At 33.9% G+C, this 20,190-nt stretch overlaps 1 protein-coding gene across 1 annotated transcript in view; it reads left to right on the top strand.

The window, feature by feature from the left end:
* The window catches only part of STT3B (STT3 oligosaccharyltransferase complex catalytic subunit B), a 108,091-nt gene extending 88,119 nt beyond the window's left edge, over positions 1 to 19,972 (top strand). The window contains exons 7-16 of the mRNA XM_055321360.1: positions 919 to 1,065; positions 1,992 to 2,040; positions 3,438 to 3,592; positions 5,568 to 5,779; positions 7,410 to 7,597; positions 8,015 to 8,186; positions 9,019 to 9,192; positions 12,620 to 12,733; positions 14,961 to 15,173; positions 18,349 to 19,972. Coding sequence (XP_055177335.1) covers positions 919 to 1,065; positions 1,992 to 2,040; positions 3,438 to 3,592; positions 5,568 to 5,779; positions 7,410 to 7,597; positions 8,015 to 8,186; positions 9,019 to 9,192; positions 12,620 to 12,733; positions 14,961 to 15,173; positions 18,349 to 18,429 — 1,505 coding nt within the window. The 3' untranslated portion in view covers positions 18,430 to 19,972. The remainder of the gene's footprint in view (positions 1 to 918; positions 1,066 to 1,991; positions 2,041 to 3,437; positions 3,593 to 5,567; positions 5,780 to 7,409; positions 7,598 to 8,014; positions 8,187 to 9,018; positions 9,193 to 12,619; positions 12,734 to 14,960; positions 15,174 to 18,348) is intronic.
* Positions 19,973 to 20,190: the final 218 nt, after the last annotated feature.

Below are 20,190 nucleotides of genomic sequence, written 5' to 3'. Positions count from 1 at the left end.
CACAGGCAGTCCGTGGGTAGTTATTTTATTTGCAACATTTTATAAATATTTAACTCTCTGACATGATATTCCCTAGCTTTTATCAGATTCTCATATCCAGTTTTGACCATATAATCCTTTATAGCAGTATGTGTGAAGATACACAATCACCTGGCTTTTTGTTAATGGGTTCTTATATTTCCTAAAATGTAAATATTTTACTATACTTACTTAATCATTCTAAAATGGTTAAAATTCTAAAATTCTGAAAAACAACTCTTATGATAAATTTTTTAAAAGAAAAATCAATATGCTATATGGGTTTAGGGTTCTCTTGTGCCTATTAGTTTTACACCTAGTGCTTTTGTATAGTGTTTTGTATATTTTAATAATTTTGTATATTTTAACAAAAGTACTTTTTTGCTGTTACTGCTTTAATTTTATCTTATATTCAATTTATACGTAGTAATTTAGAATTATATATAAGTCTGTAACTAAGGTTACAGCCTGTCACTCATCTATAAATGATAACTACTCAGATTCTCCTGATCCAAGTCACTTTCACTTGTATCCTTCAGTAAACTTTAGGACTATTTTTATAATGATGATTCTATTTTTTTAGCCCCTAGAAAGCATATCACTAAAATATGGGACAAGGAAGCAGTTTAATGTGGTAAACAGGCTCTAGTTATTGAAATAAGATTTTTCTTATCTGGTCCATGTATGGGGAGTCTGATAATTTTTAAAATAAGTATACCAATTTTTTAAATGCTTTAATTGGTTAACTGTCATTTGACAAAGGAAATGTTGATTAGATGAAATGACTAGTCTTTGATATGTGTGGTACAGGGTATTCTAAGAAGCTCTTCTAAATTAACATTTTTAAATATCTTTGGGAAAGTACTTTTGATTATTTATATCATCCCTTTCTTTAATTAGGTGTCTTTGCATTGCTGCAAGCTTATGCTTTCTTGCAGTATCTGAGAGACCGATTAACAAAACAAGAGTTCCAGACTCTTTTCTTTTTGGGTGTATCACTAGCTGCAGGTGCTGTGTTCCTTAGTGTCATCTATTTGACTTATACAGGTAAGTGTCATCACCTGTAGATTGTGAATCTTGTCTTTAGATTATTCAAAAAGGTAATTACTTTAAAAATTTTGTACATTTTCTATTTGGTCCTACAAAATACAACCACAGTTGTATTCTGTCTAAACAATAAAAAATAATAGTCAAGTTACTAAAATCTGAATAATACTACAAATGTGATTTTTTTTAAAACTCTATCTTAATTTTAGTGCTTTAGCCCCACATAGATAACTTTCAAGCATATTTCTCTTGATAAATGAATAGCCCCAAAGTGTATAAAATTCAGAGTTTCCAGTGTTACTTACTGCAGGCTTGCCATTTTTGTTTGCATACACTTTGTCTTTCCAGCTTTTGAACACTCAAACCAAATCAGTTTCCATCTGCTTCTAGATTCTAAGTGACTTTCTAATCCTGACTTCAATTGTCTCTATAAACAAATCCAGTTCTCTCTAAAGGTATTCCATCTGTCAAATTAAAATACTAGCCTAGCTCAAAATCAAGAAGGATTTATTACAAGAGTAAAGGCAGGAATGTTTAAAATCATCTTTGCATTTATCTAAATTTGGCATACTGGATTAGATAATTTAGATGTTTTCCCCCTTTTTAAATTATCAAATGCTATCTTAATGTTTTAGCTTTATTTTACTTTACTAATCAACTAGAAGTTTAAAGGAGAATGTGAAAATTTTTTATGATTTTTATCTCCCAACTTTTATTTCTCTGAGAATGTGATCTCCATGGATATTTGTTGTTATATGATTACTAACCTTATTTTATCTGACTGCCAGCTGCATGAAATACGTTGTCACTTACAAAAAAAAAAAAACCCTGAAATTATTTAATATTAACTTATATTAACCCATAACAATCAGTAAAAATAAACAATAAAAAGGCAGATTGATTTCCTCTACATTTTTTCTTCCAAGGTTACATTGCACCATGGAGTGGCAGGTTTTACTCATTGTGGGACACTGGGTAAGTGCGGATAAGTTATTTGCCCTAATACTATTTTAAAATACCATTTTTTCTCTTTTGCTCTATTTCAGTAACTTGGCAACGTTTCTGAAGTACCCAGCTTATGCTAGTTTAGTAAATGTTGAATCATCCCGTGTAATTTATCTTTGTTTAAAATTCCTGTTTAGAATGCACCTTTAGTATGATATATGTAAGTCATACATTTCTGTTCTACATGGTCAAATCCTTATTTTAGTTCTGTTTGTCAAAAAACATTGCAGTAACACATGTGTGCCCTTTTAATGATTGATTTTTGTTTTTTAACAATTATGTTTAGTTTCCATCTTTTAGTAATACTTAATTTTTAATTCTTAAAATGCTGTGTTATAAACCCATATGCTAGAGTTGTGAAGAAAAAAACTAACTTTTTTCCTAATACCACATTATCTAAGTTCCTTGATATTTTTAATCTATCAAATACACTTGAGGGTATTTTTACATTTTTTAAAGAGTGCTATTATAAAATGAATTAATAAAAAATTTTGGTTTTAAATTAGACAACTAGTTCAGTAAAACTTTTTGTCTCTAAAATGTTTTCCTAAGGATAGACTATAATCTGTTGATGATAATTTGTTTCTCTTCCCTCTTCCCCATTGTTTGTCTTTTTTGTTACTTCCTATATGGCCCAGTAAACCTACCAATAAACAATTTATTGATTGGGCCTGCCTTTTGATATAATATGAAAAGGGCTCAGGCCCAGATCTAATTAAAGGCATAAGCAAATGATGTATAAATGAATGAAACTAACATTTAGACATGTTTTAAGAGATCAGCCTGTGGATCACCAAAAAGTTTGAGGGAAAGAAAACCCTGGTTGTAGACCGTTATTCTGATGAGGTTAAAATACTAGGTCATATTTTTAGAAGTCATGCTTAATTGACTGTTTTAGAATCTCAGGGCATTTCAAGAGCTATTTGTCCTATCCTTTCCTCTTCCCTCACCTGCCTTTGTGTCATCTTGTTAAGAAAGGTATGGCAATATGATATCTTACTGGATAGGGTATTTCTACTATTAATAAGTCCAAAATATGTGTAGCTTGTTGATACAAACAACGAGATGCTAAGCAAAACTGCAGAAAATGCTATTTGAGCAAAGATTTTTGTATTAAAAGTCAGAGCCAACACTTTTATAACTGGCTTTAGATAAGTCTTCCAATTTTAGAAGTGGTATATTGGTTTTAGTTTTACCAGTGTGGACCAGATTTATTTCCAGTTTCTAAGTTACATTGGAATATACTTTTAAGCAAGAAGGGGTGAGGGGATAGGAACTATATTTACAGTCAAAGGAAATTTCTTCATCTAAAAGGAACTCCTCCTGTTTTATTAAATTTTAAACAATATTAACTTTTTAAATACTAGGTATGCAAAAATACACATTCCAATTATTGCATCAGTGTCTGAACATCAACCTACGACTTGGGTATCTTTCTTCTTTGATCTACATATTCTTGTGTGTACCTTCCCAGCAGGCCTATGGTTCTGCATTAAAAATATCAACGATGAAAGAGTATTTGGTAAGAGATTTTTAATAAATACTTTGATTTGAAACAATTTTCTTAATTGAGGCTATCACTTTAAAAAAGTTTTGTTTTTCTTTGCTGGAGTCGTTGCATATTCAAGATAAATTTCCTCTCTCAATTTGTGTGTTTAGCCAAGAAAAATTCAGTGAATTTGCATTATATATACTCATATTAAACTGTTTTAAATTAATTTAGAACTATTATATAAATTTTCAATTGGGTAGAGATTTTTTGAGAGATTAATGTTATAGTTTGTGGCTGAGAATTGGAAATTATAACTTGTTGACTATATTGTCTTCATTTTCTGAATTAGCTTTATTAAGTAGGAAGAAGTTTGTAGCGGCAATCATTGTCCAGATTTCAGTATAAAGTTATTTTGTAATGGAGTAAGAATCACCTTTAAGTTAACACCCGCTTCACTGATAGATTTGTGTATGTATATTTCCACCTAAAAAGGTGATGAGACAAACTATTTTAAAGCCAAGTGGTTAGGATTTTACATTCATGATACAAGTAGACAAAATAAGCAGACTAAAGACCTTTACATCATAAAGTCATCGCAAGAAGTATACTGTGGCTGTTTTGCAGGTGTTAAAACCTGAAACTTTAAAAAGGTTTGTAACATGCACAGGGTCATATAACCAAATAATTTGTAGTACCAGGACTGAACTTCTTTAAGTATGATGCATGAACCATTAGTAACACTCAAGTTACTATTCCAGAGTAAAGTCAGGGGAGAAAAATAGCACCTGCATGAGTTATAGCCAGGGATGATAATCATTCTCGTTCTGTTGATATAGATCAATGGAATTTGGATAGGGTTGTGTTAATATTCTGTTATTCAGAAGGATTTAGCTTAAACGTTTTGCCCACCTCATTAGGCAGATTCCCAATCCCAGATATATACCCAAGAGAGGTGAGTGTGTACGTTCAAAAAGGGACATGTTTAAGAATATACATAGCAACTTTATCCGTAATAGCCCCTAAATAGAAACATTCCAGAGGTTATCAGCAATATAATAAATTTTGATGTATGTGTATAATGTAGTATATAAAACACAGCATTTAATAAGAGAATAGCATGAGTAAATAAGCCAGTACAAAAGAGAACACTTTGATATAATTTCATTTTAAGAAGTTCAAGAAAAAAAAAACAAATTAATGCTTTAGAAGTTCAAATAGTGATTACCTTCTTTTAATAGAGAGGAGCAGAGATAGCTGTTGACTGGGAAAAGGCATGAAGTTTCCTTCTGAGGGAGATATACAAATGTTCTATATTTTGATATGGGTGGTAATTACATAGATCTGTATTATGTAAAAATTCATTGACTGATCATCTAAGAATATGGTATAATCTACGGTGAAGAAAAAAAAAATTAGTTTCAAATGAGAGAAGAGCTCTGATGACCATTGACTTTGTAAAGTCATACAGCCTTCAGCCAGAATTGGTGGAGCCTTTAGTATTAAAAATTACTTCAAAAAATTTTAAGTTTCTTGGCAGTAAGTTTACAAGTTCCCCCTTTGGTTAATAAATTATATTCTTCTCATCCCATTCTTACTTTAAAGCAGGCTTTATACCAGATGTTTGCATTGACTTTTCATAGACTGTTTGATTCTGTAAACTTACTGTGCCTAATAATATAATTCACCCAATATGTTTAGTCTGTCAGCTATGGATTTCCTAATATGTGATGCTATTGACAAATGCTAAATTGTCATTTTTTCCATAATAATTAAGTTTGAATCATGATACATTTACCTAAAACCTTTGATATGTAGTATTTAGTCAACTTATAATTTCTAAATATGACTATTAAGTCAGTTGGTCTGTATTATCAATTTAAAACAATTAGCTCTTTTATGAGATGTTTGTTTCTTTTTAGCTTTGGTTTATAATGTAGTATTAAACATTAAGCCCAGTTTTCTGTGGACATTTTCTGAAGTGTTATAAGAGAACTTGTCTTTGCAGTTGCTCTGTATGCAATCAGTGCTGTCTATTTTGCTGGAGTGATGGTGCGGCTGATGTTGACTTTGACTCCGGTCGTCTGTATGCTGTCAGCAATTGCGTTCTCAAATGTTTTTGAGCACTATTTGGGGGATGACATGAAAAGGGAAAACCCACCTGTGGAAGACAGCAGTGATGAGGATGATAAAAGAAACCCAGGAAATTTGTATGATAAGGTGGGAATCTAAGTAAGACCTTTAACATTTTTATGTGCTTTATTTTTCTACCATGGTAAGAACTATACATATTAAGAAAAATGATTAAACAGGGATTTAGACCACCTGTGACATTTCTAGTTGGTCTTTATTGTTTGCCTCAAAATTTGGGTCCTATTTGGTCTTTTGGTCTTTTAGCTTAGAATAAGAAAATATAATGTAATCAGAGAAGGGATTCTCATTTCTTATTGGTCAAGTTTTATCTGAAACCTCTCTACTTTTGAGAGTAACAACCTTGTGCTCTACTTAATTATGCAAAATTTAGCACTATAAGCCCTTTTGAAACGATGTGCACAAGCATACTAATCCTTTAGGTCCATATTCAGTGTAAACTTTTTAAATATTTGGTTGATTTAAAAATAAAGGGAATAAAGTACCTTTAAAAAAACAAGCCTCTTGGTGATGTGAGTGATAAGTTGATTAAGCATCTGACTCTTGATTTGGCTCAGATCATGATCTCAGGGTCATGAGATTGAGCCCTCCCTCAGGCTCCACACTGGTGAAGAGTGATTAAGATTCTCTCTCTCCTTCACTTATGTGAGTGTGCACATACAATGTCTCTCTCTTAGAAAAAAAAAAAAAAGCCTTAGCAACAGATAGCTGGCCAATATTACTGTAATTTACTTTTAACCGCTCACCTACCACAGCAAGGTAATATTTGGTGCAGGTATAGAAAAGACTTGTTAACAGCACATGTCTTGAGTGATATATTTTTTAATCCTATGTTGTTTTTTATTTTCATGGAGGGGGCAACCTTTTATGAAAAAATATAAAATATGTCACAAAATTGCATATCATCCTTGTGTAGGGGACATATTAAACTTCACTATTTGAGTATTAACTAGGTTTTAAAATACCAACCAATAAGCAATGAAATTCCTGGTATAAATATCAACTTTGAAATTCTTCCTTTCCTTATTACAAGTCCAAGAGAATTCATACATCTTTGTGTTAATAAAGCATGTTCTTGCTTTTGTGGTGGTTATGTTTTGTTATGTGGTTTTTTAAACGAGTCTTGCAGTTTAGAACCTGTGGCTCTGTTTTTTTAGTTTTGGGTGGGATTTTGTTATTGCTGTTTACAAAAATGTAATCTTAACCAATCTGTTATTTTGAGGCTTTGGTAATTAGAAGATTATGATAATGGAGGTTTTTCCTATACTAAAGTCCAGGTCTGAATTATAGATGGACATTGCCATTTTCAGGATGACAAATGTAGATTTTATATAAGAAAGGTTGCCAAAATGAGACAATTTGGTTATCTCCTTTGTCTTTGTTTTGGTTTTTTTTTCCCTTTGTATTTAAATAAAACCTAAGGGTACCTGGGTTTGAAAGTTTCTTACTAAAGATACTATGCTCTGTGATCAGCTCCTGAATTGGATATAGTTCCAGAAATCCTTCTTATTCACATTTGATTTTAGAATCTACCTTGATAATTTTTAGAAAACATTGTATCACTCACACAAGAATACCTATGGTTATACATTTTCCTTCTTAAAGAATTAAATTTATTTAACATTCTCACATTTTTCCTGAATGTCTTAGTGAAGGAAGTGAAATAATGAGTTTGTTTAACCAGTTTTTCTATCTTCAGGCAGGTAAAGTGAGGAAACATGTAACTGAACAGGAAAAAACTGAAGAAGGATTAGGTCCTAATATAAAAAGCATTGTCACCATGTTGATGCTGATGCTGCTGATGATGTTTGCAGTTCACTGTACCTGGGTCACAAGCAATGCCTACTCCAGTCCAAGTGTGGTCCTGGCCTCTTATAATCATGATGGGTAAGAAAGTAACTTAGCTATAAGATTTTTTACCAACCTTTTTTTCTTTCTGAAAAGATAGAATGATATTTGTGAGGCTCTACATTTGAATCCACCATGTTTTTCTTTTACCTCCCCAATGACACTTCTTCCCCAGCTTCCACTTCACTTGAATACTTGTTATACTTGCGGAGAATATCAGACCCCACCCCAGAACTACTAAACCAGAATCTGCTTTTTTTTCAAGATAGGTGATTTGTGTGCATATTACAGTTTAATAAAAAATTACTAACCTAGCTCTTTTTGGATGTCTTCCTCCTCCCTACTGTTGAGGCTTCTAAAATGTGAAATTATTTAATGGTTTTATCCCCTCAAGGTTTTAAGTGATCCTCTTCACATTTAAGATCTTATTTTTAAAAATATTCTGATTCCTTTCAGCACCAGGAATATCTTAGATGATTTTAGAGAAGCTTACTTTTGGCTAAGGCAAAATACAGATGAACATGCCCGAGTAATGTCTTGGTGGGATTATGGATATCAGATAGCTGGAATGGCTAATAGAACTACTTTGGTGGATAATAACACCTGGAATAACAGCCACATAGCACTGGTAAGAATTTGATAAAAGATTAAAAATTATAAATTTTTATTTACTTAGTAAGCAGGTTTCACTTTGGAAATGTGGGTAAAAGTACTGTTTGCTGAATTCTCAAAATGGTATTTCACACATTCAATAAAGTAAACGCAAGCTATGCTTATATACTTTGTTTTTAAGAATGGTATATACTTGTTGAAATATTCAGAATCGTAGGCTGATTTCTGGCACATCACATGATAAATTTAGCTCACTGAAGAATTAGGCAAAATCTGAAACTTTTAAAGTATTGTTTAACTTGTATTTTCCATTATTAAATTAAAAATTTTTTGTAAGTATATAAAGCCAAATGTACTGCATTTTATGGGCATGTAAATTATGTTCACTCTATTAAGTAAGTAATTTGCATAAATTAAGGTAATCATGTCTCTATTAAAGATTTTAAATAGATAATGGATATTAACCAAATGAGTTCTATTTGTATTAGTGTTGTAGCTAATCATCTGGTAGACTGAGAAGAATATATTTGTACCAGCTATATCACTGGTCATTCCTGGCCTTGAGGTTATGAGAAATTGCGTTTCTTTTCTTGCCTGCTTTGGAACTTAATTAGTAGCACAATATTAGAACATGTATTCAGATGGTGACATTTCTGCTATAATTGGTTATAGTAAGTGAGGTGGTTCTAGATCCTGGTAAATTTGTTGAATTCGTAGCAAATCATCTCTTTAGAAAGAATTCCAATGTAAATCAAACTCTTGAGGTACATTCTGTCCGATATACATTCATTTTTATTTTTAATGTACCGTGGGAATGAGTACACACTTTGTCATTTTTTATTCTATAGGTGGGAAAAGCTATGTCTTCAAATGAATCAGCAGCCTATAAAATCATGAGGAGTCTGGATGTAGATTATGTTTTGGTTATTTTTGGAGGAGTTATTGGCTATTCTGGTGATGACATCAACAAGTTTCTCTGGATGGTTAGGATAGCTGAAGGAGAACATCCAAAAGACATTCGGGTAAGAAACGAGGTCATTCTACACGTATAAAAGTTCCAGTGTCCGAGGAATTTTCTTATCTTGCTAATTGTATCATGTTTTTCTCATCATCTTTTCCCCTAAATTAGTCCCTCACTCCGACTTTACTATTTATTAAAGATATACTATGAGCATTTTTCCCGGTTTAAAATTTTTGAAGTTTGGGACAGCTGGGTGGCTCAGCGGTTGAGCATCTGCTTTTGACTCAGGGCATGATCCTGGGGTCTGGGATCAAGTCCCACATTGGGCTCCTGCAGAGAGCCTGCTTCTCCCTCTACCTATGTCTCTGCCTCTCATTCTCTCTGTCTCTCATGAATAAATAAAATCTTAAAAAAAAAAAATAAAAATTATGAAGTTCATTGATACTTCTGTTCTCCCCTGTGAAACTGTTCCCTCTCAAGACTCTTTTTTCTCCATTACAGCCTTTCAGTTCTGCCCTTTCTTTCCATTTATATTGCTTCTACTCTGACACTAACCCTTATGATTGTAAACCTAAAATAGGACAGTATTGCTAACCAGATTGCTGTCTTTGCCTTAATCTTGTTTCCTATCCTTCTCTAACATGACATTAATTATGTCATTTTCCAGCTTAAAAGCCTTCAGTAGATAAACGGCCTTGAAGTCAGAGAGACAGGAGTTAGAACTAAAACCCTGCCTCTATCAGCTTGGTGCAGTGGGCAGCTTGTTTTTGGCCAGTCGGCTACCTGATTGAAACACTAGGTTTGATTCTTGGTTCTGGTGTTATAATGGTGATTAAGGTAGCATAAAATTGTCACTAATGGGGAGGCCAGGAATAATTGATTTGTGGTGCTGTTATGAAAATTTGTTAGTGATATAGATGAAGCTCAACCTAAGAGTTGATATGAAATAATCTCTCTAATGAAGTAGTGGTATATTTTCCAAACTCCTTAGCTTGGAGTATAAACCCCTTCATACTTTATTTTTCTTTACTGACCTCTTGTCTCTCTGTCAGTTTTTTTCCATCTGTCAATCTACTCTAGCCCATGAAATTTACCTTGTGGTTTCTTTCTTTTACTTATGTGTTACCTGTGTTTATATACTCTTCTCTTTCTTGGAATACTTTCCCTACCACAGATTTATCCACTTTCCAGAAGCTCTTCTGGTGCACCTGTGTGTTTTATTCATCATCAAATCACATGCAGCCTGTTTTGTTAATAGATTCTAGGATATCTCTTCCCCTGAGTTATAAGCTCATAGAGGATGGGCACCCAGCCAGCATTGTGGTTACATGGTAACCACAAAAGGACAAAAGATAAGAGTAAAATTCATCACAACCAGAATAAAAGAAACTTTGGGGAAAATGTGTGTCCTGTGATAGGGATGAAGTAAAGTTCCCAACTTTCTGTTCACATGTAATGCTGTGATGTTTTCCTTTAACTATGATTTTAAAACACTACTTCATTATATTAAATTAATCTTAATTTAATTTTTCCAGTATGTGATTTTCATTTGTGGATTTGCTTTCACAGTGTTAAAATTGTGACATATAGATCTAGTTACCATGCTTTTTAAATTAAGTATTCTTTGCACTTTGAGAATAGATAATGCATTCACATGGTTCAAAAAATAAGATACAGGGGCGCCTGGGTTGCTTAGTCAGGTTAGCATCTGCCTTTCTGCCCAGGTTTTGTTCTCAGGGTCCTGCAGTCAAGCCCTGCATCTGGCTCCCTGCTGAGTGGGAAGTCTGTTTCTCCCTGTCTGGCTCCTCCCACTATTCTCTCTCTCTGTCTCTCTCTCTCTAATAAATCTGCTTGTTTGTTTTTTAAGGTTTTTAAATTATTTGAGAGAGACAGCATGAGTGAACATTGGGGAGGGGGAGAAAAAGAAGCAGGCTTCCTGCTGAGCAGGGAGCCCGATGAGGGGCTTGATCCAGGACCCTGGGATCAGATACTTAGGCAGATACTTAACCAGCTGAGCCACCCAAGCATCCCTAAATAAAATCTTTTTAAAAAAGTAAATATAAATATAAAAAGAGATACACAGTAAAAATTTACCCCATTCCCCAAGAAAAGAATAAAAAAGGCCCATGTTTTATATTCTTATAATTCTTATTCGAGCAGGTAACTAGTAGCAAAACATACACTTTGTTTTTGCTTTATTCACTTCATACAATATCTTGGAGATCTTCCGGTCTTAGAATATATGGAGAGCCTTCTTCGTTCCTTTATTGCATATCTGCACAGTGGTTGGTTGGTTGTGTGTGTGTGTGTGTGTGTGTGTGTACCGTGATTTTTTAACCTTTTCTTCTTGATGGATATTTAGGTTTGTAGTCTTATAAATAGTGGTGTAATAACTTTCTACACTCATTATTTTGCCCTTATATAAATATCTCTATAGGATAAATTCCTAGACAAATTTCTATCTATATTGCCACATTGGCCCTCTTAGAGGGTAATTTATAAATTTTACATAATCCCAATAAAAACTACCAGGTTTTTTTTTTTAATTTTTTTTTATTTATTTATGATAGTCACACACACACACAGAGAGAGAGAGAGAGAGAGAGAGAGGCAGAGACACAGGCAGAGGGAGAAGCAGGCTCCATGCACTGGGAGCCCGACGTGGGACTCGATCCCGGGTCTCCAGGATCGCGCCCTGGGCCAAAGGCAGGCGCTAAATCGCTGTGCCACCCAGGGATCCCCAAAACTACCAGTTTTTTTAGACATTTCTCCTCCCCAGCCAAAGAACTGATTATTTAGAGTTCAAATGGAATAATAAATAACTTTTAGGAAAACTGAAAAGGTGTAATGGAGTTGAGGATGGAGCAGTTGGAAGGGGCTAGCTTACCTGGGTGTTAAACCATGGTGTTGGGACCATTCCTTTTAAATAATGAGATTTTATAACGTGGTTTAAAATCTGCCCTCCCTCATCCAACTTGTTCTTTTCTTGTGTTTTCTTTTCTTTTCTTTTAGATTTTATTTATTTATTCATAAGAGACAACACACAGAGAGGCAGAGACATAGGCAGAGGGAGAAGCAGGCTCCATGCAGGAAGCCCGATGTGGGACTTGATCCTGGGATTCCAGGATCATGCCCTGAGCCGAAGGCAGGTGCTCAACCGCTGAGCCACCCAGACATCCCATTTCTTGTGTGTTCTTAGATGCTCTTTGTTTCTTATTTATAAATGATTTCTAGACTCAGCTTTAAAAAAAAAATACCCATGATAGTTTTTGCAGGTTTCTTTTAGGGATCATGTTAAATTTATAAATTAATCTTCTAATACCATATATATATATTTTCAATACCATATTTTTTTGAGATAACTAAATAATGGCTTTTTGAAGATACCTCAAAAGCTACTTCTTAGGGGGAAATGAATGGGGGGAAAGCTGGTAGCTTTAAATGTGTTGGATTGAACTGACACAGAAACTTGATTTCTTTTCTTGTAGGAAAGTGACTATTTCACCCCACAAGGAGAATTCCGTGTAGACAAAGCAGGATCCCCCACATTGTTGAATTGCCTTATGTATAAAATGTCATACTACAGATTTGGAGAAATGCAGGTTGGTTACATCAGTTTTCCTATAATCTTTATTCAAAGTAATATTTTTAAAGCAGTCTTGTTTGCCTCTAAAAGCAGGATAATGAATGTTTTAGTTGTGCTGTGAAGAAAAATACATTATCTGAAGATTCCACATATTCCCCACCTCCTTAAATTTAGATTTCTGGAACACTATGTAAAAAGTTAGGGGGAAATATTTTTAGAACAAAATTTCTTTCCAAAATACTAATTAGCACTAGGCTCAAATTCAACCTTTGCTTGCCATGTTACCTTTTGACCTCATGCTTTTGGAAGATATTTTTCTGCAGGGAAGAGGTCTTCTAGGGAGGAATCCATGTGATCTTAAGTGGGTAGGCTACTTTGCTGTTCAGTGAGGGAAAGCCTGAAATTGAAGAGTCGAGTTATATAGTCACTTCAGATATTCTCTCTCCCTGTTCTGTTTCACAGGGACTATCAGGGTAAGAGTTTGCTAGAATAGTAGAATGATGTGCGTACAAAAGTTTAAGGATCCACCTAGTGAGTGAACGTGCAGACACGTGACAAAAAGAAAACAGTGGACTTCCTGCCATAATACCTGGATTTTATGTCTGGCTTTGTCAGAGTATGTAACCCTTGGACAAGTCACATCCTCCCTGGACTCATTTTTGTCCTTATCTGTATATAATGATATTGGACTGATAGTTTCTGGCGTTCTTTATAGCTCTTCAATTACAGACTGTAGTACCAAGTTATACCTTCTTACTAAGATTTCATGAAGACTGTCTGATTTCATGTTGCTTTCTGGTTGATACTAGAAGGCAGAGGAAAAATTGCTTGTTGAACTTAAACAGGTCAAGATAATGTTTCATTATTATTCATTTGGAATTACTCTATAGGTGGCTCTTTTTTGTGTGCAGTTGGCAACACTATTACATTAGTGTCAGGTGTACAAGGTAGTAATTCCACAAGTTTAGACATTGTGTTTACAAGTATAGCTACCATCTGTCACCATATAATGCTATTGTAATAACCATTGACTATATTATCTATATTCTGTAGGTGACAATAATTTTTTAAAAATAGACAATAATTTTACTACAAGATTTAAGGTTTTGTGTTTTGATTTTCTTTAAAGGCAACTGCATGGTCTCTAAGCTCATAAGAAAAAGCACTTAAATAATTATCTCAGAAAATGAATCAAAGATGAGTTTCTCTGGTCATTAATGATAGCATCAAAAGACTTTTTCATGTGTGTGTCCTTAAAATTTATTAAGAGTTTCAAGTCATGCTTCTGGCATGCGTTCATTTTGACACCTTCCCTATTCAAGAATAATAAATGTTTAAGACACGAATACAACTTTTCTATTGTTGTAGATATGTGAGAACAAGTTATTCCCTCATTAGTGTTTATTATGGTTTTGTTTTAAAGTTGAATATGCTTATGCTCTATGTGAACATAAACATAGTCTGAGAGAACTTCTTAAAATCTTCTCCCCTCCCCCCATTTTTTCCTTTTTTCGTTCCTCATAAATCCTCCCGTGGTTTGGCTTTTCTAACTTCCTTTATAGTTTCCACTTTCTGGTTGTAGTATCACTGCTTACTTGTGCATTTATTTAAGAAATAACACTGGGGAGATAAAGCCACACTCTGAATAAGATAAAGTCATCATGCAGCTTACCTCCTGGTGGAGGATACAGGTAATTTTAAAAATAAATAAAAAATGTTAGCAGTGAATGCTATAGAGTAAAAGATAAGGAAACAGTGGAGGAGACTTCTCAACCACCAATTTCAAGAAAATAATTCCTTGAATAGATAGTGTTTGGGCTAAGACCAAAGGATAGAAAGGAGACAGCCTAGCGGAAGAGCTGAATGAAGAACTTTCGGGCTGAGAGAATAGATAGTGCAAGGCCCTGAAACAGAAAAGACGTCCCTTCTGTGTGTTTCTCTATATACCTAGAAAAAGGGATTTGATGGATTTCCTTTGGTTGGCTGTTTTGGTTTTTTTATGCCCGCAGTCTGCTCATCTACTCCTAAGGGTTTAGTGAAATTCTAATTCTGCTGTATTTAATTTCTCTCTTCCTGATTTCTTCCTATCTAGTTAGCGGCATATGAGAAATGTTACGATTTATTGCTCTGATTCTGTTTCCTAGTTTAAAGGGAGAAAGTTGCACTCTGATTATACCATTTACTATCTTCTAATACTGAATGTTTTCCAAAATAGTTAACATCTACTACTGTCACTTTTGCAGCTGGATTTTCGTACACCCCCAGGTTTTGATCGAACACGTAATGCTGAGATTGGAAACAAAGACATTAAGTTCAAACATTTGGAGGAAGCCTTTACATCAGAACACTGGCTTGTGAGGATATATAAAGTGAAAGCACCTGATAACAGGGAGACACTAGACCATAAACCTCGAGTCACCAACATTTTCCCAAAACAGAAGTATTTGTCAAAGAAGGTGGGTGCCAAGGGAAGTCATATCTATGAAAAGTGTAGCTCAGAGTTGGTAGTTGGTTGGTTGATCTGAAAAAGTTACTAAAGATTACTAATAAATTTTCATTTGCCCCATCTGTGTAGACTAGCTTAAATACAAAGTTAAGAATCAAGCTAGCCAACTAGGGCCATTCCTTTCAAACTGAGCACTTGAAATATCTCAAGCAACAGTCTTTAATGCATAGCATGTGGTTATCAGTGAACCAAGCTGGGATTTTCCAGAGTCATTCTGGCTTTTTAGTTTGGGTCATTCCCATTAGTAAGACTTATTGAAGGTAAGATATGTCTGAGGCCATCACTTTCTGAACTTTTGTGAAAGTAAAAATGTGATTGATTTTTCATCTTTTGGTTAAAGCACGTTTTTATTGCACTTTCATGTTCCATTCTCAGTATGTTGCTACTTTATTATTTATTAAGTAAAAACCAAAGTTGAGGGGGCACCTGGGTGTCTCAGTTAGTTAAGCATCTGCCTTCAGCTCAGGTCATGATATTGGGGTCCCCGCTTGTGTTCTCTTTCTATCTCAAATAAATAAATAAACATCTTTAAAAACAACAACTAAGTTTGAATTTGATTGGTAGAGTCTTGAATTTAAAAAAATCATTTAGGGCAGCCCAGATGGCTCAGTGGTTTAGCACGCCTTCAGCCCAGGGCATGATCCTGGAGACCCAGGATCAAGTCCCACGTCGGGCTCCCTGCGTGGAGCCTGCTTTTCCCTCTGCCTGTGTCTCTGCCTCTCTCTCTCTCGAATAAATAAATAAAATCTTTAAATAAATAAATAAAAATCATTTATCTTAAGACAATTATTTTTAAGTGTAATTATCATGACAAAGCTTGTAGACAGGAATTATGAAGATGAGACTATTCTAGTCCTTTGTAATAAATATTTAATAAGATATGAAGTATTTTATTGAAGGTCATTATTGCTCACTTAAGCCAAATAGATCTAATCTTTACTATAATAGGCAACTAAAAATGAGTATTTATATAGGTTTCTCTCTTTTGGAAATGGGAAATAATGAGCAGTCAGGTAAAATACTAGGATTGTATTTTAAGGTACTATTCTTATAATACTAACTATTAGACTCATTTCAGTCTTAAGTCTTGAAAGATGCTTAGGTTTACATTGCTCGGATGAGTATTTTAAAATCACTAAAGCAGTTGTCTTTCCCTTTGCATTACTTAAATATATTCAAAGTAAAGATTATTTCAATGTGTATTATAAAATTATTAGGAACTTTTTAAATTAATACTTTCAGAAATAGATCACCATATCTAGACTGTAGACTGATATATTTAAATGTGTTACATGGAGCTGACATGCATGTGTTAGTCATATCAAATTCACTTAACAGCCTTTATTTACATCAAATGGCAAATCAAATGACCTAATTTTTCATTACTATGTGGGAGGAGAAACTGGTGAGTTACATCAGTGTAAGAGAACAGATGCTGCTAGTCTCAAGGCAGTCAATCCTGAGACATCTAAGCCCAGTTAAAGTCTACCCTGAGAAGTCCATTGAACTTGCTGTCTAACTGATAGTGAATTTTCTTAATCTGACCTCTTCTGTCAAACCATCATTTCCCCCAAATCAATAAATAAGTGGATAAATATTAGTCTGCCTTGTGTGCCCAAAACATGTTCTAGTAGCCAACATGGAGTTTTGAATTTCAAGTTTCCATGTCTTTATGTTCTGTTTTATACCAGCACTAGAGGAATATTTGCTTTCCTCTCCCTACCCTAGTTTTTACTTCTGGGGCTGTGTAGTCAGTCATTTGAGAACTTACTCCTGCCACTACAAAGCTGACAAGGCTGAGGCACTAGGAATTGTAGTTCAGGGCTGGAGAAAAGACTTTTTGGCATGGTTCACTGAGGGTCTAGTTACATACTTGACAAACCTGGGGCATTTTACATGATCTTATAGAAGAGGTTTCATGTTAGAATCTTCAGATAATAAGGAAACTAACTCCTTGACCTGGTTTGAATTTTTTTTAATTATGCCCTCTGGTTTTTTTTACTTTTCTGCCCTTGTAAATCAGTAATAATGTAAAATAAATTATGGGCAAGTTAGCAGTAGCTAATTTTTGTAACTTAAAAAGGACTGCATTTTGCCTTGTATTCTTGTGCCTGTTAGAAAAAACTATAAATTGTTTTAAACCTAATATAAATTACATGATAGAGCATTTACTCTAATAAGTTTCTGAAACCATCTCCAGTTGTATTTGTCTTCAACCTCTTCTGACTTCTAAGTGCTTTAAATTACTTGTTTGCAAAAAATATTTGCTGTTTTCAGTATCTGTGGATGTGTTAGAGTGTCAGACACATGTGTCTATATGATTTGTCTTCTAAGATGCTAAAATAGCAAACATTTTTGCAGTAAGTTCTACCACCACATTTGTAGTGATTTATCTTAGACCAAAAAACATCTGTTGAAAGTATTTTAGTGGGATCCTGAAGTGTTCAGAAAAATGTTATTTTTTTTAAAAGATCTATGAAACTCAAAGAATGTTACAGCTTTTTCTTTTTTTCGGTGTTTGGTTTTTGTTTTGTTTTTCATTTTTTAAGTTCTTATTTTTCTACCTAAATTGGGAAAATGTGCCAAGTAATTTTATTTCCTTTCATTTTTATAGATAGGTACAGTCACCCTCAATTTACATGTAACAAAAGTTACTGAGTTTTAATTTGTACTTCTGATACTATTAAATCAGTATTTCTGATACTAATTCTCGGAGGCTAAATCAAGAGCCGCATTAACATTTCCTGATTCCTTAGTCTAGTGTTATATTGTCATGCTGGAAATGTGAGTAATTATTGCAGCTAAGCATTTAGTGGCTGAGAGGGAAGGAAGGTAGGAGTTCATTTACCTGGTGGTGAGGAATATATGAAAGGCTTTTAAGGAATGCTCCGGTATTGTTTTCATCTTAGTTAGGGACCTAGTTCAATTTACCTTGGATCTCTCAGCATACTTAACATAGAACGATTATTGGGCCTCATTGATTGTTCAAGCAGTCCAGCCATAGGAAGCACTCTAAAGGCTTGTTAACGACAGTTCTCATCACAATGCTTTAAACCATGTGTGTATATATTTTTTAATCTATGGTAAACCTACACTAATCTCATGTGTTCTGTTTTCTTTTTTAGACTACAAAGAGGAAGCGTGGCTACATTAAAAATAAGCTAGTTTTTAAGAAAGGCAAGAAAATATCTAAGAAGACTGTTTAAATATACTGTTCTGGTTCCTAACTTGAAGCAGTTGTCTTTGTGAGAACCGGTCTTTGCCTTTAGCTCATGTCATGTTTCACAACAGAGGGTACAGAACCATCACTGGTCCAGATTAATGTACAAAATTCTCTGGCAATGCCTGATTTAAAAAATAAAATTGGCTTATTGAGAACAGCTATTTTCTATTTGTAATGTGAAGCAAGACAGAGCACTGCTGTAAATGACTAACAGCAGATTTTTTTTATTGGTACATATTATCCTTCAAATCTGAGAATTTGGACTAATTGCACCAAAGAACCCTCTAATTTGGTCCCTGGCACATGCATACTTGTCAATGTTTTTATTTTTTACAAGACCTACATTTTATTTGAATTACCCAAATAGCAATATGTAAAATACAAATGACAAATGTGATGTTTCTTGATCCAGTAAACTAGTACAGGTCTGAGAAAGAGGTATTAGAAAAATAATTATACTTCCTTGAACTATATTTATTTTCATGTTTCTCCAATGCATAGAATGTTTCATCAAATGTACATCTTCTATTGCTTACTACTTGCTCTGTCAAAGAAAAAGCTGCTGTTTCAAAGATGGACCTCTGAGTAACTAATTGATGCAAATAGTTTTTTTTATGTTGACGCATTGCTGCTGTTAGCAGTTGTTTTCACTAGGTACTTACAGAGCAGATCTCATGCATTGTTCATTCAAGGGCTAAATTTATATCCTTTGGAAGGCATGGCAACTGCACAGAATGTTGCTTACCAGGATAAGTTTTGGTATCACTGAGATTAGCACTACGTTTACATGCAAAAGATTAAGGAAAAAAACCCTTAAAGTGGACAGGTATCCAAAGTTCCTTATCTGTGACTCTTCAAAATGACAAAGGATTTGTAAACTTTGCCTGGATTTCTCTCATTTTTTAATAGTTTCATTCATCACAATGATTTTATCCTCTGCTCCATTTTTTTAAATCCCTGAAGCATTTGATGAAACACTCTTTAATGCTATATGCATTTTCTTACTTTTATTAAAAATGTGACAATTGTCAAAAAATGCACTAAAATATAAATGGAGATTGAACATGTTCATTTTCCAGCTTATAGGCAACTTTATATAGACTTGAAAATTTTCTCCAGTTGTTTAGTAAAAGTGAAAGAGAAAGGGTTTTTCCTGCCACAGGATATAACTTTTTTTTATATAAACAAGCATAACTTACCACTGCTTTTGGTGGAAAAGTGCAGAATAGTATGTACCTTTTATGAAGAAGAGTGTAATTTACAATATTCAGTGAGAATGTTACTGCTGATTTTCTTTTCCAAAGTGTAGAATATTCTTTGATTTATAGAATTCATTTTGACCCAGATGATGGTTCTTTTACAGACCAATAAAATGGCTGAACATTTTCACAAATAAAGTGTAACTAAATCTGGATTTCTGATACCTTGTCATTTGGGGGATTTTATTTTACTTTGTTGCTTTAAACTTCAATGCAGAGAAGTTATTGACTGTAGGGGAAATAAAGTTAATTCAAATTTTGTGTTAAGTGTTGTCTTTTATAAATATTTTTGAAAGGAGTTAGAGTACTGAACACATAATTCCTTCCTTGTTCACTTTTACAAAGATTTTAGAGAATATGTAGAATAGTAGTCCTCTCTCCTTGTTTGTAGTTTGGCTTTCCTTAGTTTCAGTTTCCCACAGTAAACCGTGATCCAGAAGCAAATGATTCTCCTTATGATGCATCTTTAGAAGGTCAGTAGTAGC

Source organism: Nyctereutes procyonoides, unplaced genomic scaffold, assembly GCF_905146905.1.
Source record: "Nyctereutes procyonoides isolate TBG_1078 unplaced genomic scaffold, NYPRO_anot_genome, whole genome shotgun sequence".
In the NCBI taxonomy this organism is placed as follows: domain Eukaryota; kingdom Metazoa; phylum Chordata; class Mammalia; order Carnivora; family Canidae; genus Nyctereutes; species Nyctereutes procyonoides.
This window is presented reverse-complemented; position numbering and strand designations above follow the sequence as displayed.